Source organism: Glossina fuscipes, unplaced genomic scaffold, assembly GCF_014805625.2.
Source record: "Glossina fuscipes isolate IAEA_lab_2018 unplaced genomic scaffold, Yale_Gfus_2 59, whole genome shotgun sequence".
Taxonomy (NCBI): Eukaryota; Metazoa; Arthropoda; class Insecta; order Diptera; family Glossinidae; genus Glossina; species Glossina fuscipes.
In genome coordinates, this window is record NW_023998431.1 from 1,965,384 (window position 1) to 1,984,832 (window position 19,449).

General features: G+C 33.8%; 1 protein-coding gene across 2 annotated transcripts in view; it reads left to right on the forward strand.

Moving 5' to 3' along the window:
• Positions 1 to 882: 882 nt before the first annotated feature.
• LOC119637501 (E3 ubiquitin-protein ligase Ubr3) overlaps positions 883 to 19,449 on the forward strand; it is a 38,789-nt gene continuing 20,222 nt past the window's right edge. For both annotated transcript variants that reach the window (XM_038033544.1, XM_038033545.1), the window contains exon 1: positions 883 to 2,665. In XM_038033544.1, the coding sequence (XP_037889472.1) occupies positions 1,819 to 2,665 (847 nt within the window). In that variant the 5' untranslated portion in view covers positions 883 to 1,818. The remainder of the gene's footprint in view (positions 2,666 to 19,449) is intronic.

Here is a 19,449-nt window from a genome sequence, read left to right on the forward strand (position 1 = left end):
GTAAAAAGCAATAACGAGAGTTACAATCAAAAAATATGTAATTGAAAAAATACCGAAGGATCAAAAAAAAAAAAAAAAAAAAAAAAATTACAGGTGAAACGGACAGAAACACAAAAAATGTCAAAATTACTTTGTTGTTATTTTCATACAGCGTTGCATGCTTACGGTGTGTATATGTTCTAATTGACTACATAATTACTTTTGCTTATATTGGACAATCCGAAAACTCTGAGAAAAGAGCTATTCAAGTTAGAAAATGTAATTCGTTGACGTTGTCTAAGGATTTCATTAACGACCGATGAGTATTAACTATTTTAAAGACTAGATCATTTTAATAAATTAATTAAATTAATTAATTAGTCCTTTTGCTAGTTAATATTCAAAATTTGACGTAGATAATGGACTACAATAGTTATTCAGGATTCTATCATTTTCTAAATTATGACAGATGCAAAAGGTCGAAAAGTATATATATATATATAATGGAATATATTGATATAAAATGCTTTCGACATCCTTTCGATTTCGGTGATTTTATTGGCTTTTCTTCTTGCTCTTGAGAAGATTTCTTTCAAAACAATATGGCATAAGTTTCATAAAATTTTACTTTTTCACAAAACATATTGCATAAATATTGTGTTGAAACGAATATACTGCGTTAAATTTGCGACACTGCACAAGGCCGACGTACGAATGACATTTCATACTTCTCTTTTTTTTTCTGTCTTGTCGTCCGTCGTTTTCTCTTATTCGTTTGTGGAATTTCACTGAAATGCGTTGCAATTTTGAACAATTTTAACGCAAAATTAAATCTAATCAAATTATTTTTCAGTTTAACTTGCATCAAATCAGTCAATAGAATAATAATACTGCTTCTAAATCGCAAAAAGAAGAAAAAAACGTATATATGCATGCATAAAAAGAAACGTGATAATACAAGCAGAAAAAAAATCGTTTAACTAAATTTGGAATAAGTGGAGAATAAAAAGCAATTTTTGTGAGAATGAGCATGAATATGTGTTTGTGTGCGAGTAAATGAGCAATGTACGGCTAACAACAAAAAGCAAAGGAAGAAGTGCAAAAAAGTTGTGATTGTACTAGAAAGAAAAATCTACAGCATAAAAGAAATTCTAATTAAAAAAATAGATGAAGTCGTTTTGAGTTCAAAGAAAGCATAAAATTAATAGAAGTTAAAGTCACAAATATATATATATATATATATATATATATATATATATAGAAAAGCAAAAAAAAAGGAAAATTTTTAATAAAGTTAATTGAAAAAGAGCGCACAATAATAATTTCACTGGCAGAAAGTCGAAAATTTGTACAAAGAAGCAAAGTAAATTTCTTTGGTGTTATTTTATGGCCAAGGCTGGCCAGTCCGAGTGACCATCAGTACACGCCTAAAGCATATATTGTGTACATGTGTGCCGCTTTGGCTATTGTACTTCTTTTTTATTTAATTGACTTTTTTACCCATTTGAACGTTTGGCGTGTTTGATAATTTTCATCGGCCGCTTTGAAAGTTGATTGAAAATAGCAGTAGCAAAGGTAAAAAAAAAACAAAAAAAACTTGTTCTTCGAATTGAACAAATACTGAGCGCTGTCAATAGCACAAGGCGTTAACGCCAACGTTGTCCGTCACCTTCAACATTCGCAACGATCACACTTGAGAGAGCAGCAACAGCAATAGGAGAGCAAGAGTAACAACAATAATCAGTAATCAGACAACAAAACATAAACAACAACTTTTTTAAAAGGAAAAAAGAAAACAACGAAATCGCTACAACAGCAAAACAGTAGAAAATTACAGAAATGGATGAAGATGAAAACAATTTAGCCAATAGCGACATGAATAACGACGACGATGATGATGACACCGATGTTGATGATTTTGATGACGATCTACTCGCCGGAGTAGAAGTAGCTATGGCAGCGGCCACTGCCGCATCATTGGTTGAATCGGATGTGGAAATTATAACATCACCCTCGAACTTGTCCATTAGTTCAGCTACCGTAAATAATGTAATAAGCGCCACGGCCGGCGATGTGTCTGATATGAGGACGATTGGTAGCATCAGTGAGTCTGCGTCTAGTGAGCCGACTTCTAGGACAACAGTGGATTTACCTTCAAGCCTCCTAGAGTTGCGAGAACTTGAGCCAGTTACCAGTAGGGAGGGAAACGATAATGATGCATTAGCTAGTAGCTCTTCAATGGCTTCAACGTCAACTGGAATCAGTAGCTCTTTCGATTATACAAGTTTAACAAGTGCAGCAGGTGTTACAACAAGTAGTTCTAATATTTCCGTCGGATTAAATAACGCAAATACAAAATTAAATTTTTATCGTAACTTGTCCCGTTCGACCAAAACAACAGTTGATAGCAGCTCGGAAGCTGCTGTTGACGGTGCATCGTCTAGCTGCAGTGGCGGCGCTAAGCCTAGTTTTTGCTTCGGTACATCTTCGTCCAGTTTGCGGACCCGTAAAGAAGTTGCCGCTTTTATTAATGCAGAATGCTGTCGTGGTGGTCCCACGCCTGATCTAAATTCCATCATGGACACATTATTCAATCCCAGCACACTTATCGATAATCCCGATAATATCGAGTGGATACGTTGGCTAATTGCAGGAGGTCGCACACCACAAGAATTCGTCAAAATTGGTAAGCGTAATCGCTTTTCAAATGCAACAATCTCTTTATCGAAGTTTATCAATCGTTTTTTAATTGTTCTTGAAAAACGAATTTTATTAAAAGATCGTAACAGCATCCTAAAATCCATAAAAGCTTACTCGGCGATGTTTGACCTATGTTGTTATTCTTATACACATAAAATCGAGTTCCTTTTCTGATTCTTACAAACGTACAAATTGTATATAAAATCATGCTCGCGTATCCAAAGACCGAACGACTTCAACCATGTTTATATATAGTTTGCAAGTTTTTTTCTTCTTTTTTTTTTTTTTTTGTTTTTCTTTTGTTTGTTTTGTTCAAATTGCAGTGGAATGCATCAAAAACAGATATGGAACTTATACTAATGTCATTTTCAGTATTATGGTTCTGTTGGTATTACATTGGCATTTGGCCATCAGTTCAAGCCTTTAAATTCAGTAATGCCTAAAAGACGAGTAGATTTCAATTTCTACTGATTTAATTTTGTTTGAATTTCACTTTAATGTGACGTCAGCAAAATAAAATAAAAACAACAGTAACAATAACTGCACAATAAGCTAATTCAAGTCATTGCCCCCACAACAACACATTTGTACAGTTAATGAAATCATTTTACACAGATCAACAAAAAAATTACTAAAAAAAAAAAAAAAAGAAAAAAAAAGACGAATTGGGTTAACAAGCAATAAGGGAAGCTTATCAGAAAAGTTTGTATCAACGGATGTTAATATGTGCTTGTATATGTGTGCATCACGAAATATTTAAACGTTCAGAATAAAAGGTGATCGTTTTTACTGGTTTCTTCTTCTACTTCTCCTTCTTTTTTCATTTCAATATGCTCATGTATTTGTTTTCAAGTGAAATTGATCGATAGGTGTTAAAGGGCAAAAAACGAAAACAAAAAGGAAAAACCGCTGCATTCAATAACTGCATTTATTAATATTTAACTATGTATATTACAATTAATTTCGCTAATTAAAAGGAATGAGGGAACGATTTTATCCTTCATATTTGCGCACTGTCCGAACAATCGATATCCCCTTAAGCAATTTTCATTTCTTAAAAACCTCAAAGAACAAAATCATCGAAATTATCCATTAAGCCGTTTGACATGTATATTTGTGCACTTGTGTGCAATAAGAATAGCGATTGTTGTAACTGTTCGTTCGGAAACTACAACAAAATTGCATTAACTATGAGCGGAGATATAATGTAGATTGATTGAAATGATTATTATCCCCGACTAACTGTTATCTAAAAAATTTCACAGTTTCTTAAAGTTATCTTCTTCTGCACTTCTCATCCTCATAAGATTACTGCAATTTTTATAACTATTGTTGCGTTTTTCTCTAAAAATTTTAGACAAATTTTTGCTCTTCTCTTTTTGTTCTCATCGACACTGAAGCCACCGAAGGATGATGGGTATATTCATTTCATCGAAACGTTGGCAACGCCAAGAGGGAACCTTTTGAACATATTACATAGTATATATTTACTCAATTGGTATTAAATTCTGAATTGATTAAGCATGTCCGTCTGTTCATTTATGTAGTATCTGTTGTGAACATCCTTCTAGGCGTAAAAATGAAGCTATCGGTTTCAAATTTGGGAGCAGCATTGGAAATTTTTGCACGCAGATCGGTACTGGCAATAGGCCAAATCAGTCGAAGGAGAGGCCCACAATACGCCGAAAACTGAGAACAACTCTGCTTTGCAAAAGTAATAAAAAATTTGTATATTTTTATTATTTCTCATACTGCTGTAGCAGATAAATGTACAAAAATTTCAAAAGTATATTCTAAGGGCGATCCTCAATACCTTTTTAAGACGCAAAACTAAGTTTCAAAAAGCCCTTAAAATATATAAATTCTTGATCAGTTTCAAATTTGGTATCTACCTTAAGATGTCCGTTTGTTCGTCTGCCTGGCTCGGATGGAACTGCCCTTCTCGACTACTATTCATATATCGTCTTATCTTAAAAATAGTTATATGAATAATTGTAAAGTGATGTAGGGTATTTAAAGGTGGGCCGAGACTCAAGGTGATCTACTTACTTGCATTATATTAGAGAAAAGGACATTAAAAATGCCCTAACGTTTTCAAATATTCATTCTCATTCTCGTTCTTCGGAGACTCTGAGACTGAACGCGTTTCTGTTTGCATAATTGAGATTGAAACCCTTAAATTTAACAACACGGACATGTGGACGGACGGACAGACAATCACTATAATAAAAGCTGAGTATATTTTAAATCCTTCCGCATGCCATATGCGAACACGAGCCTATAAGAAAACACGTATGCTTCAAAATTTTAATCGCGTTTTTACCGAAACACAATTTTTCATAGCAGCATATACCATGACTGCGACTATTTTTATTGTTTCATTTGAATATTTTTATTCGTTAAACTAATATTAAAATAAGTAATGTAATAGTACTGAAATTTGGAGGTGATTTTCGATAAGTTCCTTTAAAAATTCTTTATTACTTTATATAATAATAGATTGTTCTTTTTTTTTTTTCTTTTCAATAATTAAACTTTTTCATTCATATATCGTGTCAATCGCGCAAAACTCAATACTCTTGAAACCCCAACATATTTCTTATATTTGGCACTGTAGGTGTTTAGGTTAAATTTTTTTTTTTTTTGGTAGTTCAAATTTGGATCAGTTACGTATCATAGAGATGTTACGCGAGAGTAATTACGTTGTTGACGGTTTTTTAATATTTTTCCAAAATAATTTATTTTTTCCTTCTTCAGTGTATGCGCGCTTAGTAAGTAACCTTTACGAATTTTATCATTCTATTAACTTTAGTTATGTCCTTAAAAAATTGTCAAATGTAATCGCTCTTTTTTCTTGGCCGCTGCTATGGAATTACCCCTTAAGGTTATTCAAAAATTGTAACGATGCAAGAAACGCTTGATCAAAGAAAATGAATGTTGCTTTTATAAATGATTAGTAATGGGAAAGGCGACGAGACATGAATTAATCAGTTAACTAGGTCGGTCGGCTTCTTTGGCGATGTACTCGCGTATTCGGCAAACACAGGGTATGTGTAATATGAAATTAGGTTGTAATGGAATGACTTGGTAAAATGATAAAAATGTTTTCTAAAATACATTATTATGGCAAATGCACATTCATAATGATAAAATTTTATGAAGAAATCCGGCAAGGACGGATGGACGAATCATGATGTTTGCATTTATAATATACGGTTAACTAGTTAAAGGTGCTTAGCGTTTTTGAAATGCTATTCTAAACACCTTAAAGGTAATAGGGTCTAATTTGATAAACCCAAGCGTAAAAAGAATGATTATTGTCCGTCCGTCCGATATTAACAACGAAACCGGATCTTCATACCTGTAAGGTAATGATAGTTAATATTAATGCAATGTAACGAAGGAGCGCTTTTAGGATCTATAGAATACGATCAAGGGCGAATGTTATCAACAGCAGCAGGAGTAATCCGCAAAGTGTGTACTACTCTACTACATATAAAGAAATATTTAAAAAAATTTTTGAAGATATGCACAATGCAATCAAAGTGCTAAGCCGATCAAAAGAACGCTTCAATCGCAAACTGTGCCAAATAAGTCAAATAAGTCATATTACGATACCCGTTTATCGTTTACTCCGTCTGAAGTTTAGCTTCAATTTTTAGAGATATGTTAGGTATTTTTTTTTTTTTTTTTTTTTGTTTTTAATCTGATAAGAAAGAACAGATAAAATTTGAAGATCTGATCTTCGATTTTAGCAATCGCTTAAGGATAATAAATTAAATGAATTCCACCACACTGCAGATAAAAAAGTTATGAAATTTGATGTTTAGTAAACATTAAGCAAATATAATAAATTATAAAAACTAAAGCAAACAAATTACTGGCAGAATAAATACTGTCCAGGCGCGAACTACACTACACACTTATTTTTCTTTCTTTTTATAACGGTATTCATAGAGCCCTTGTGGTACAGGATATATTAAGTTTGTGCGAATGTATGTAATACTCAGACGGGCTTAAGATAGGCCTACCTTTTATTATACCCGTCAATTCAGAATCATTTTCTATCGGTCCACTTTTTCGACCACTCCCCATACCGTTCGCCCTAATTGGAAAAATGTAATGTGAAGAATTTCTCGACAAAAGTTGCTGAGTAATAATAATAAAATAACGAGTAATAAAAAAATATTTAGACATTTCAAATTGGCGCGAACTATTTTTTTCGTCAGCAGCAATTTTTTGAACACCCCCTTTTTATACCTTTCATACCGAATCATTCTTATCAGAATTCTGAATCTTTGTAGGAGATGCATCTAATTTTCAATATTTAATGGTGTGAATTACTTCATAATAGTAAATTGACAAAGAAATCAATCTTACCGAATTTGAGGGACGTGGGTCTATTTTTTGGCTACCACCGCTTAGGATTAGGATTTTGAGAAAATGTAAACGCCTGTACGCCAAAAATGCCTAGTTGTTCATATTTTATGAAGAAGAAAGTTTGTTTATGACATAGAAATTAAGTGGGGGGTAAATTTGAACCACATGGGTCTATTTCTTAGGCACCACTCCATGTACGATTCCCCACAAAGATTTCATTTTCAAAAATTTATGTTTGAAATTGGTCCATCGTAGCAATTTAGCCAAAAAATTGTCGATAGGGAATGTGGATCAGGTGTAGGTCTATTTTTTAGATACCCACATATAAAAGGATTGTCGTGAAAAGCAAGGCCGCAGATGGAAAGTAAGTCTAGTTTTCCGTTTTTTATGATCACGCCATATGATGACGTATGTGTAATATTTGGTATATTATTACCAAAACGAGTGAATAACTGTGTTAGGTGGCGTATTGGCGTGGAGTATCTAATGATCGGCCTTGTTCGGCTTCCTTGTTTTCACATAAAACAATCCTGAAAATAAATGATTTTTTTCACATTTATGTTATTTTAAAATGCATTTTTACATTTATATATCAAATTTTAACACTTAAGCTACCGACGTTTGCGTGGACCAATTTTTATCAGAAGGGATCAATTCTGATCCGCTTTTACTGTGAAATTGCCGCAGCCGTAAAAATGAAGATACGAAACTATAATTTTGCAGCAGTAAACATGGGGGATGGGCGCCGCTTTGCATCGAACGAGAAGGCGGTCTTAATGAATAACTGAGTAGCAGTTTATCCGAAATATGGCTTAGTTTAATTCGTAATATTTATTAATGACAATTCAATCGCACGTCAATTAATAGTCATTACTGTAACTAACAATTGATTCGCCAGTGCCGGTTGTACGTACGTACGTACGATGTAAGAAATAAAGACAAGACAACGACGACGTGATTTATACTTTATAAAAAGCTTTTATATCAGATACTTTAAAACTACTCGGGCTAGTAATCATTTCCATAGCTCCATAGCTTTGTAACGTTAACGAAGAATGTCGTCGATGATGTTAAGTACTTGTGGTCTCAGGCAGAATTAAATTCATTATCCATTCAGATTTCGCGAACTGAATTCTGTCATGCAAATAACCTCGTGTTCGGATCCGGATATGCTTGTGGAGAAAAAGCAGATTTCTGATATTCAGATTTACCGTAAGATCGGAATCGAATTGCTATATTCTACTATATATCTCCGTTTGTTGGAGATCCACGTGGCACACTTGTTGACGACAACTTGAAATTTTTCATTACAAAGCTAATCTTGTGGTGGTCTTATAATTTTCGATTCTTACAGGTAGATATTTAAAAGTCTTTTTATACTAGTCAAGGTCACAACAAAATTTTCTAACTTTACACGACTTTTTTGTGGCCAATTTTTCGAAAGTCGAAAACAAAAAAGAACGAAAGAATGTTTTACTCGGTAGTTCTGGTATTAATCATAACCACTTTTATATATTCGGTCATTAAAAGCGAGACAATGTGCTCTTGAAAAATGACAATGATTAAGAAAAAAAAAAGAGGATGAAAATAAATAAATTTGAGCAAACGTTTTCGTATTGACTTAACAGAGCTCCGAAAAGGTTCACACGGGGTCACGATACTTAATTGGCGAATCGCGGTAAACAAAAGCATAAATTAAGCATAATTTATGTTAAAAAGCTCAGCGTCGCTAAATGAGGAAAAGTAGTCTATTTTGGAATCTATCGTAGCATCCTATATAGAAATATCTTTAAGATCAATTCTTTTGCAAAGTATTTCTAATAAGATATTCGTGAATTATGTATGTATATTAAAAAGCGACATAACGCCTATTAATATAAACAGAATGAAATAAACTTTAAATTTGTTTATTAACAAAAAATCAAATCGATTTGTTTGTCTTTTAATAATAATAACGTGCACAGTGTAGAGTGCATTATTTATTAGACAGAGCAGAGTGTGTTTATTAGACATAACTTTGTTTGCAGAAAACACATATAGATTGTGAGATCAGACAGAGTGATGTTGTTAGGCTGTTCGATTGATACAAAAGCAAAATCGACGAATCGCGATTGATCAATAATACGACAACCGATCGACGAACCGACTGATTCAATAAGTGATAATCTTACTAATAGAAGATTGGGGATAAACCCACAGATACAAATTCACAGATCGACATAACGGCAAATCAACAGATAGACAAACCGATGAATCTATACGCGATTATAAAATCTTTTCAGATTTTATAAATAGTGTGCATTTTTCGACTCGTGATTCTATTACTTGAAGTTCAAATTTCACGTTTTAAATAATAGACGAAAAATTCTTGCTCCTTGCCCCATATTAGAGGGAGATAAAGTATATCAATTGAAATAAATTTAGAGATACATGTGTGAAATGAATTTTTTATAAAATATTTATAATTAAATAGCTGGCATTATGTGTTAGAACTTGATATTTCGCTTATCAAAGCTAGTAGCGGTCTGTAAGTATATATCCAGTAATAAAGATTTTTCGATTGATGATTAGTTCCTTTAAGAAAGGAGAAAAGTTGGTGGCAGGGAGGATACGCTTATAATACACAGGCGTACCAAGCATGCATGATGTATGATGTATGCAATGTAAAACATTGACTCGATTTGATTGCATTGATGCGTCCAATTGCTTGCCGTCGGTTTTCGGAATGCGCTTAAGTTCACAAAATTTGGCATAGAGCGATGAAACTTTTTATTCCACACTGTATTCCACGATATATGTGTGTGTCATTATCAAATTCAACTGATCCTTGACTTCAAGGACTGTTAGAGAGACAGGCCATTGTCACTAAACAGCAGACGTTCTGAATCGACGGTGATACTTGTTGACCTTCAATAAATCGCCATAAACATTGCAAATTTTCTTCGTTGCTACTGTTGCGTTGAATAGGTCGGACAATAATTTATATACGTCTCGTCTTCTATAAAGGAAAATATGAAAGCAACTGGATCTTATTTCATTTATTCAGGTACATCAAGGCCGTGATTTCTTTTACATTAAGTCAAGATTGTATTCAGTACAATTTTTCATATCGAAGGTAGCAAAAAAAAAAGAAAATATTTGTCTTTTAGTCTCCTAGACTTGGATTCAAGCATTGCTCCAACTAAATTAATTTTCAAGTAGTTTGAAGACTGGGTCCAACCAGAACTATATATATCGCATTAGACACTATACAATATAGTACTTTTTCCAGGCATTACATTACAGGGTAACCTATATCGCTGAAATGTCAACAACACGAATGTTTTGAGTTTTAAATGCATCGAGTTATGCATGAAAGAGACGCCATCTGCTGGAAACGTGATTTTTTCTATTTCATTCGGAAGAAAGTGAAAGCCAAGAATTGTGACGGACAATGAAAATTGGATATGCTGTTTGCAAGACAAGTCATCAACAGCAAATTGCGAATATATCGCGCTTCACCTTGGACGGTTATTTGAATGTGTTATATTATGGGTTATTTCAATTGAATTAAACCGCAGCCAGTTCACGTTTCCAACAAGCACTGAGATAATTCAGGCGAAAAACGACCGCGTTATGCAATAAAATATGATAATCGGTTTCTGTAGCATAGCAACAACCCTTACCTGTAGATATTGTGAAATCTACTCAAGAAACATATTGATGGTCTGGATTGATCTGGAATGTGGTATAATCGACGTTGTTCACACAAGAGTTTGCCCGTTTCCTTCGGTAGTTGTGTCAAATGCTGGCTTGTAGTGGCGACGGCTATGAGTAGTGCTTCCATCGAGCCCTCCGGTAAATGTAATGACTACTAGCGAAAACATCTTTAACCCTTTGTAATCATAATTTCTTTTCTATCTATCATTAGGTCCTTATTATCATTTTGCAAAAAAGGCATAACAAGTGGGCTCAATAAAAAAAAAAAATGGCATTATTGCAGAACACGATATATTTAGTGTTTGAAAAAAAAAAAAAAAAAAAAAAAACAATTAATAAGTTCGAATAATACAAAAGTTGATATGAGAAATACGATATCGGCACATTGTTGACATAGGAGCGGAAAGGGTTAATTAATAATGAATAAGTTGTAAGTAATTAATAAGCAAATGTCTGACAATCGATTCCTGTATCTCTTTAAAAATTTGGTTTTTCATTTTATAACACATTGCAAGGGACACAATCGTAAATACAAAGTTATTGAAAGTAAAAAAAAAAAAAAATGTAGATTCATTCATTATGAAAACGAAATCAAACCTCCATTAAAACTAAAACGATAAAGATGACGAGTTCGTTCTAGTTAAAAGCAAAAGGTTGTTTACTTGATAGCAGCGATAGTGCAAGATTGAATAAAATTTGCTTTTGTTTTCTAAGCTGCCATCATTATTCCTTTGTTATGTGAAATAAAATTTGCGTCTAAACATGTGTCTGAAACTTTTTGATGCTTGTTGTTTTTCTTATATCTGTCTATCCATACATCTGTTATACTGTGCACTAACTGCTGATGGCACAGGTAAGTTTATGCGGACGTGCGCAACAGCCAGGAGAGCTTAAGTTATACCCATCCTTTATTGTACAGATCGGTTCAGAACCATTTTCTGAATCGATCTACGCTTGGGTATCCATGTATGTTTTATTCAACCTACAGGTCGCAATTTTGGACATTTGATGAAATTTGATGAAATTTGGTATAGTGACGCGTTTTGATTCAAGTACTCAAGGCTGTTGAAAATGCTCACATAACGTCCTATTTTCAACAGCCGTTATATGGAGACAATGGGAATTTTCAAAACTTTTTGACAAAAGTGGCTAAGCAGTAAGTCAGTAAGCATTTCGGCATTCGAAACTGTATGATAATTTTGATTCGGATGGGGGAATTCTTTGAACCCTCTCCTATATAATCCATATTAGGTCTGATCTTCAATAATTCCAAGTAAAAGAGTTAGTTCGCAATAGTAATTTGACACAGAAATTAACCTTATCGAATTTGGGTCACATAAGTCTACTTTTTGTATCCCACCCCGTATAGAAGTTCTAATGAAAAATATAAATCCTTACGTCCCAAAAAAAATCGAATTATTATTACTTTATAAGTGAAATTGGTTCCCAAATAGCAGTTTGACATAAAAATTGACCATAAGAAATTCGCACCTTATGAAACTATTTTTTTAGATCTCCCATCATATACAGCGATGGCTAGTGTTTTTACTTGCTTTATTTACATCATTTTTGCATCGATGTAGGAGACCCAAACGCTATTAGTCAGCGATTTTTGCGACAAGTCTTGAAAATCGCAATTTTTTTTGCCAATCATCGAAAAAATTATTCGATTCGATCGGAAGTTCGACAAGTACATACATATGCACAAATTGAATATCGCATGTGTACTATCAGTGGTGTAAGGGATAAAAAGAAGAAAATGAGACAATTTGATGGCGAATTTTCACAATTCTTATGCATTTGCTTTGAACAATTGATAACGATTTTAAATTTATTCCGATATAAGTATACAAATTCTGCATGTGATCAACATTTTTCTGATATGTAATCAGAAAGCGTAATTTTAAAAGTAAATCAAAAGACGGTATGACATACACACATTAATAATGCAAATGATGGCTTTAAGGGTTTTTTTCCTCTAAAAACTCTTTCTTCTAAAAAACAATAGCCAAGTGTCGAGCAATTCGTGATTTAATCGGAGAAGCCGAAGCGGTTAGCTCGTTGCCAAACTTGAAACGAATCGATTGTCCTTGATTTTTAAATGAAACTATTGAAATTTCTTAATCCATATACGTGCTTATAAAGTATTCGATCCGTTTCATGGTCGCGGTATAATTCGGGAGTTGATTTAATCGCAACTGCCTATTATCGGTATATGTGTTGTCTTGAAAGTTTCCAAATGGACGCGATTGTCCACAGAACAAAAAATAGAGAAATATTATCGCATTTCTATTAAACATGCTTCTTGTGCTTCCGTGCTTCTCGCTGCCTGAAGTTTACTAGCGAGCAAAAAAAAATTCAAAAAATTATCGCAGTCGATCTACTATCACACGATCGCTATTAATAAATCAGAAATAGAGATGATGGAAATATTTCTTACTTTTTTTTCTTCGAGCCTATAAAGGAGCCTTGAGAAGCTCGACATTTTTTAGAGACCATTTAATACAATGATTGGGATGATATTCTGGTATCCGTACTTGACGTTAAGAAACAGTAAGCAAAATTATGTGAATCCTCCCTCATATAAACATATATTATAGTTTAGTGAAGATATCGTATGACAAGCCGTAGAGAATTTTGCAAAATTTGCAATTTTTACACTTTTCAAATGTGTTTGTTTGTCCTATATACGTACGTATACATGGTTTTGTTTTTGTTTCATATTTTTTTTATTTATTTATTTATTTTTTTTATTTTTATTATTATATATTTAAAAAAAGAAAAGACTTTTAACCTCATTTTTTTTTTTTTTTTTTGCTTACTTCTTCAGCACCATTCATATTCTAGTCAAGCATACTTAATATTCTGTAAAGAGTTGTTTGTTAAAAGTTTACAGTGTATGTATGCTTGCACATTTGTACCTACATTTACTTATGTACATATTGTAGCACAATTTTCTACAAATAGATTACGCACACGTAGATTTGTATAGATTTTATATAAAATATACTCCTCTTGAGGGTGGTATGTATGGATTGAGATATAGTGCGAAAAAAAAGAGAGAGCGAAAGAGAGACAGAAACTGAAAAAGCACGTGTTTATTTACAAGCCTCGTCGTCCTATATTACTCTGCCTATTTTTCATAAGATTGTCGCGGTTTCTATTGTTCTTCTTGATGTTTATTTATCCAAACTTTTTGCAACAACATGTGCAACAACTACATACAGGTAGACTTTATACAACGTAATAATAAGGTGTGAATGACGCGGATATGTGTTGCAACAATGCAAGAAAGCTCTTAGCCGAGAAAATAACTAACTTTGAAAAATTTATTCGATTTTTATATTTAATGAATCTCTACGTGTTGTTCTTCATATACCAGTAAATCTTTTTTTTTTTTTGTTTATTTTATTTACACATTGGAAGGGATTGAAAAGTTGACTTTAACAACTTTTTTTTTTTTTTTTTTTTTTTTTTTTTTTTTTTTGTTAAATATAAGTAAACGGTTTCGCCACAACTGCATCAAGTTTTTAGTATTAAAAACCTATGGTGAATTTTGCCCGACGTATATAAAGGAGTTTTAAGAAATAAAATTGATCGGCAGAGTGAAAATTTGCCAAAGATTGTCAATATTAAAAAGTCCATTCATATGGAAGATGGTGTTGCACAGTTTCCGCGTCAAGTCTTTTAAGTCGCAATTTACTGTGCGCTTTGTTCTGCGATGTGCGAACACTATGCAATGCAATATCATCCTTTCGTTTGTTGGCAACACTGGCGTCCGTGCATGTAATGCGACGCGTATGCCTTGCCTTGTTTACGTGCCAAGTCTTGCAGGTTGTATATCAGATTGTTATTCGCTTTGCTCTGCGATGGCCAAATCTTTGCGAGTATGTAATAACAGCCGACACAAAATGTGATAAAACATCATCGGTGCAAAAGGAATAGTCGGCGGTCGAAACCAAAAGTTGGCAAAGACAGGCGAGCATTAGAAAGGATTTCGATCAGTTAATAAAAAAACTAACGCAGCCAAAATGATGGCAGAATTCAATACTCACTTGAGTAATACGTTCCATCAAGCTCACGTTCGAAGGATGACTTCAAGGGCCGAGTTCACGAATGGAGAATCCCAAAATAAACTTACGATCGGGGCCGTCTGCATACTACAGTTAAGCGGGGGAGAGGATTCTTCATGATTTCGGCTGTTATATCAGGGTAGCCAACTACCCTCCTTGTTCACATCATCAGCTGGACTAGTGCGAATGAATGTCTCGACATCCTCAATGCTAAAGTTCTTACTGTGGTTAACATATTGCCGTCAAGCACTGCCATATTCTAAGATGATAATGCACACAGTTAAAGAAACTTTGCCTCGTTTCGAAGAGACTCAAAAGATCATCAAATATTGTTTCCAGCCAGCACAACCGTCAAATCTCCACATAATTAATCTGTTATGGGGTAATTTAGAGTTGAAAATGACGAGCAGATTTCCAGTTCTAATGTCGTTGACGTGATTGATGGACGTTTTACTGCAAGAATGGTACAACATCCCGTTGGCCACTACTTGGATGCTTTATGAACCCATTGCGCGAAGAACTGTAACTGTTTTACAAGCAAATAATGTATATGTCAGGTGTTCATGCTATTTTGTCCATGCACAGTATACGTATATACATATATACATATTTCCCGAAATAATTCGATTGATGGGCATCACATTACCTACATTAGTAGGCGTTACATTAATTACATTAATTTTGATTATTATTATTATCATAATATTAGGCGAGAAAAAAGTAAAATCTAAGATGGCGTGTGTGATTTGAACCCATGACCGTTGAATTTGTTAGTCGAGATCATTTCCCTACTCGGCCATTAAGTCTTTTATTGAACTATTTTTCCATTATTTTTCCAAGATCATAAACACTTCGTAATGAAATTTCGAAAACACGACAACTGATTGGCACTCTCGTTCGCGATGCATCGAATACGGTACACTTAACTCTTCTTTGTGCGACGCCGAGATAAAAGAGAGTAGGGCATATGTTTTCCTTTCATGACCTGAAAAGGTAATGCAATGAGACTTCATATAAACAATGAAATTAGGGAATATGAATGAAGTGTCGGCTCAAATTTTAGCTTTCACTTAACGTACCTACAACATTTGTGAAATGTATAATTGCGCGCTTTATGCTCGCTTTGCGAATTGGCGTAAACCAGGCCACGAATACGGCGTGCTGTACGAAAGTTGCCTGTGCATGCATATATATATATATATATATTTATATTTATATTTATATATACATATATATATATTAGTAATAGGAGAGACAATAACTTCCGATTAAGCTGCAATTGTCAGCACGTACATATATATGTATAAATTGATGGATATTCGTGCTAGCATTCGCTATTTTGCAATCTGTTCCCCTTTGCTATACTGCATTACATGACTATATTATATATATATATATTTTTTTTTTTTTTCTTTTTATTTGTTGCTTTTCTCAGTAAGCTGTGGTCATTTTTCGATTTTTTTTTTTCTTTTGTTTTATTTCGTTGTTGCGTTGACTTGTGTGTATCGCGTTTGGCAAACGTTCTTCAGTGAGAATATTTTGTCTTAATTTCTTTGGCAATTTATACGGTTGGTTGTTTAATATTACCCTCGTGCATATGAATTCATTCAGACCATATCCGACCAGACCAGACCATTCATCCGACTAACTGAACGTTCAGCTAATTTGCAGTAAAAACTCGCACATAAACATAAATATTTAGCTTTTTAAAGAGCATTGAACTTTTTTCTTCGCCTTCTCATCAGCTCTTTGTCTCTCTCTCTCTCTCTCTTTCTCTCTCTTGTCACTCTTCATGTGTGTTCATATAAATTTTTAATAAATATATTTATTCTTGTTGGTTACTTTTTTTCTTACATATTTTTCCTCCCTTGCATATATAATAAATATTAAGTTTCTCTCTCTCCCTCTCTCTCTCCCTCTCTTTCTCTCTCTCTCTCTTTCTTTCTCTCTCTCTCTCTCTCTCTCTCTCTCTCTCTCTGTGTGTGTGTGTGTGTGTGTGTGTGTGTGTGTGTGTGTGTGTGTCTGTCTCTCGCTCTCTCTTTTTCTCTCTTTCTCTTACCGCACATAGAGAGACTTTGTTTAACGCGGCCGTTTTTCCAATTGATATCTTGTTCCTGGTTTAAAATCATTTATTACGCTAACTATGAATTTTATATTTTATTGATTTAAAACAATTTATTGAAAGACTAGTGTTTGTTAAAGATTTCGCCTTTTCTTCTTTCACGTTGTTAATTAGCTTTAAATCATTAACGTCGTAATAATTACAACAACATTTAACAAGATCAATTTGAGAAGTTCGCATGTTCAGCACAGATATTATTCAAGAATATTTTCTTTCCTTCCATTCCACTCTATAGGTATCTATATATGTATATATGTAACATGATAATCTAATATCACGCTGCCTTGCCCCCTTTTCTTATTATAAAAGGATTTAATGCATGTTACTATTTAAGATTAATTTTCCAGATATAAAAAACATACTCAACATATTTGTTTGTCACGTGATGGGATTATATCATAACACACACATATAACATAATTTGAACATTCAATTTCAATTACTTTTTTTTTCGCCCGCAGACTTGGTTTTATGCAGTAAATTATAAAAAGAAATGAGTTTTTTCGTTGGATCGTTGATCCCTTTGATTAAGGTGATCGCAGCGATCTTGAAAGAAGTTAAGTGACAAAATGAAAGCACTTGTAAGGCATAATTAAACGATTAGACAAATTCTTTATTACGTCCTTTCGCTTTTTAATTTATTGAAGTCCGCCTGAGTGGCCGAGTAGGTAAGAGTCTCGACTAGCAACTCAATAGCCGTAGGTTCAACTCTCAAATGCGGTAGAGTTTCTACTAAAGCCGAAAGCCTTAGATGCTAGTGCTTTAAGACTTTAGTCTTAGAATTTATTCTCTGGCTAAATTTATAATAATGATAATAATTCATTGAAATATTGGATTTGCGTAGCGCTTACAACACATAAATGCTTCCTGCATTCTCATCTTTTCATTCGGTTTCAAGAGGTAGACTGCTCTATTTCTCTTAAGACTAAGTTCGGAAATAAAGCTGACAGAATAGAAATCGAAATTGGGAAGAAAGTGATAGTTTTTTCTCTCCTTAGGCAAAACGTTGGTAGTTTTAATGTTAAATCAATCATAAGATTCGCCCGCAATAAATCTTTGATAGTCATCCACTTAAGGGATCCACACATTTTGCACCTTTTTCTTCACCGTTCTTCTTATCGCCTTAAGTGAGGACATCTTATACAGAATGAAAGAGAGAATGAAATGTAGAAGGCTTTATAGCTTCCTTTCTAATAATTCCGATGTCGAAAATGCACCTTACCTCTGGCCGTTCAATCGCTGAAAAATTCAATGAAATCTTACAGTAAATTCAAAGAGTCTGACAAACATAAGTAGTCATACCATTCCTAACAAATCTAATATCGATTATTAAACAAGTTTAAATCTTTTTTGTGGGGCTAAGTACACACACAAATACACACACGCAAAACAGTTCGTTGATTTGTGGGGTGAGGCATTTAAAAATAAATTATTTAACTGAATTTCTATTCGAACGAAATCGATTCACTTTTGAAGGAAATATCGCTCCAAATAACTTTAAAGCCAGAATAGGAGCCACATGTGTTTATGCTGTTTGTACGACGCGATTAGACGCAGTCTAGCGCTGCAGGAAATAATTCAAAAGAAACCAATCACAATTGTCTCTCCTCTCGTCATAATAACGCATGGCTAGGCAAATCTTTGCTGACCCATAAAAAACTAAGAGAGCTTAGTTGGAAATTTCTGACACATCAATCCCATAACGGGACGATCCTTATGTATTGCTCTAAAATAAGTTTTTTTTTTTTTTAATAAGTGAAACTCCCACCTACGACTCAGGGGTATGAAAGACCAACGTATATAAAAATGATTTTGGTGTATCTGTGCACCTAAGCAGGATGCTGACAAATGGTGTTTGCACGTTGGCCCAAAAATCTGTGGCCTCCGTATGGAAATGGTAGCATTTGTCCACAAAAGTTAGGAAATAATACGTTTGTGCGCGTGCTGCTGTGCACGCGTATTCGCCAAAATTTCAGTCGCGCCATTTTTTTTTCGACAAGTATCCATCAATTTAGATGACGACGAACATGCGATATAACTAAAAACTGTAAACACTGACGAAAACATTGTTGAAATCGTCCTTGACGTCAATGGTCGTCTAGAGAGGTCGATTAGAGAGATTGCAGAGACTATGAACATGTACTAAGAACGTGTTTGTCACATATTGAATCACGATTTTGATATGAGAAAAACGTTTGCGTGGTGGTGGATGCCCCCTCGCGTTCACTCATAGTGAAACAAAAACACAGAGCTCCTCGTCTAAGTCCCAGCGGCTGTTATCAGTCTTAAAAAATCGATCTAAAAAAAAAAAAGAAAAGTGAAAACATTATAGTCGGATTAGGCCGACCATTAATTATGCTACAACGCCTTGTCCCACACGATTTTTATTTTTGCCATAGAATACAAAAATTGTACAATGTTTTTATATGAGCTTACTATTATCGGTAAAAGGTATGTTAAAATTTAGGCCTCTTTGCAAATAAAGGCTTACTTTCC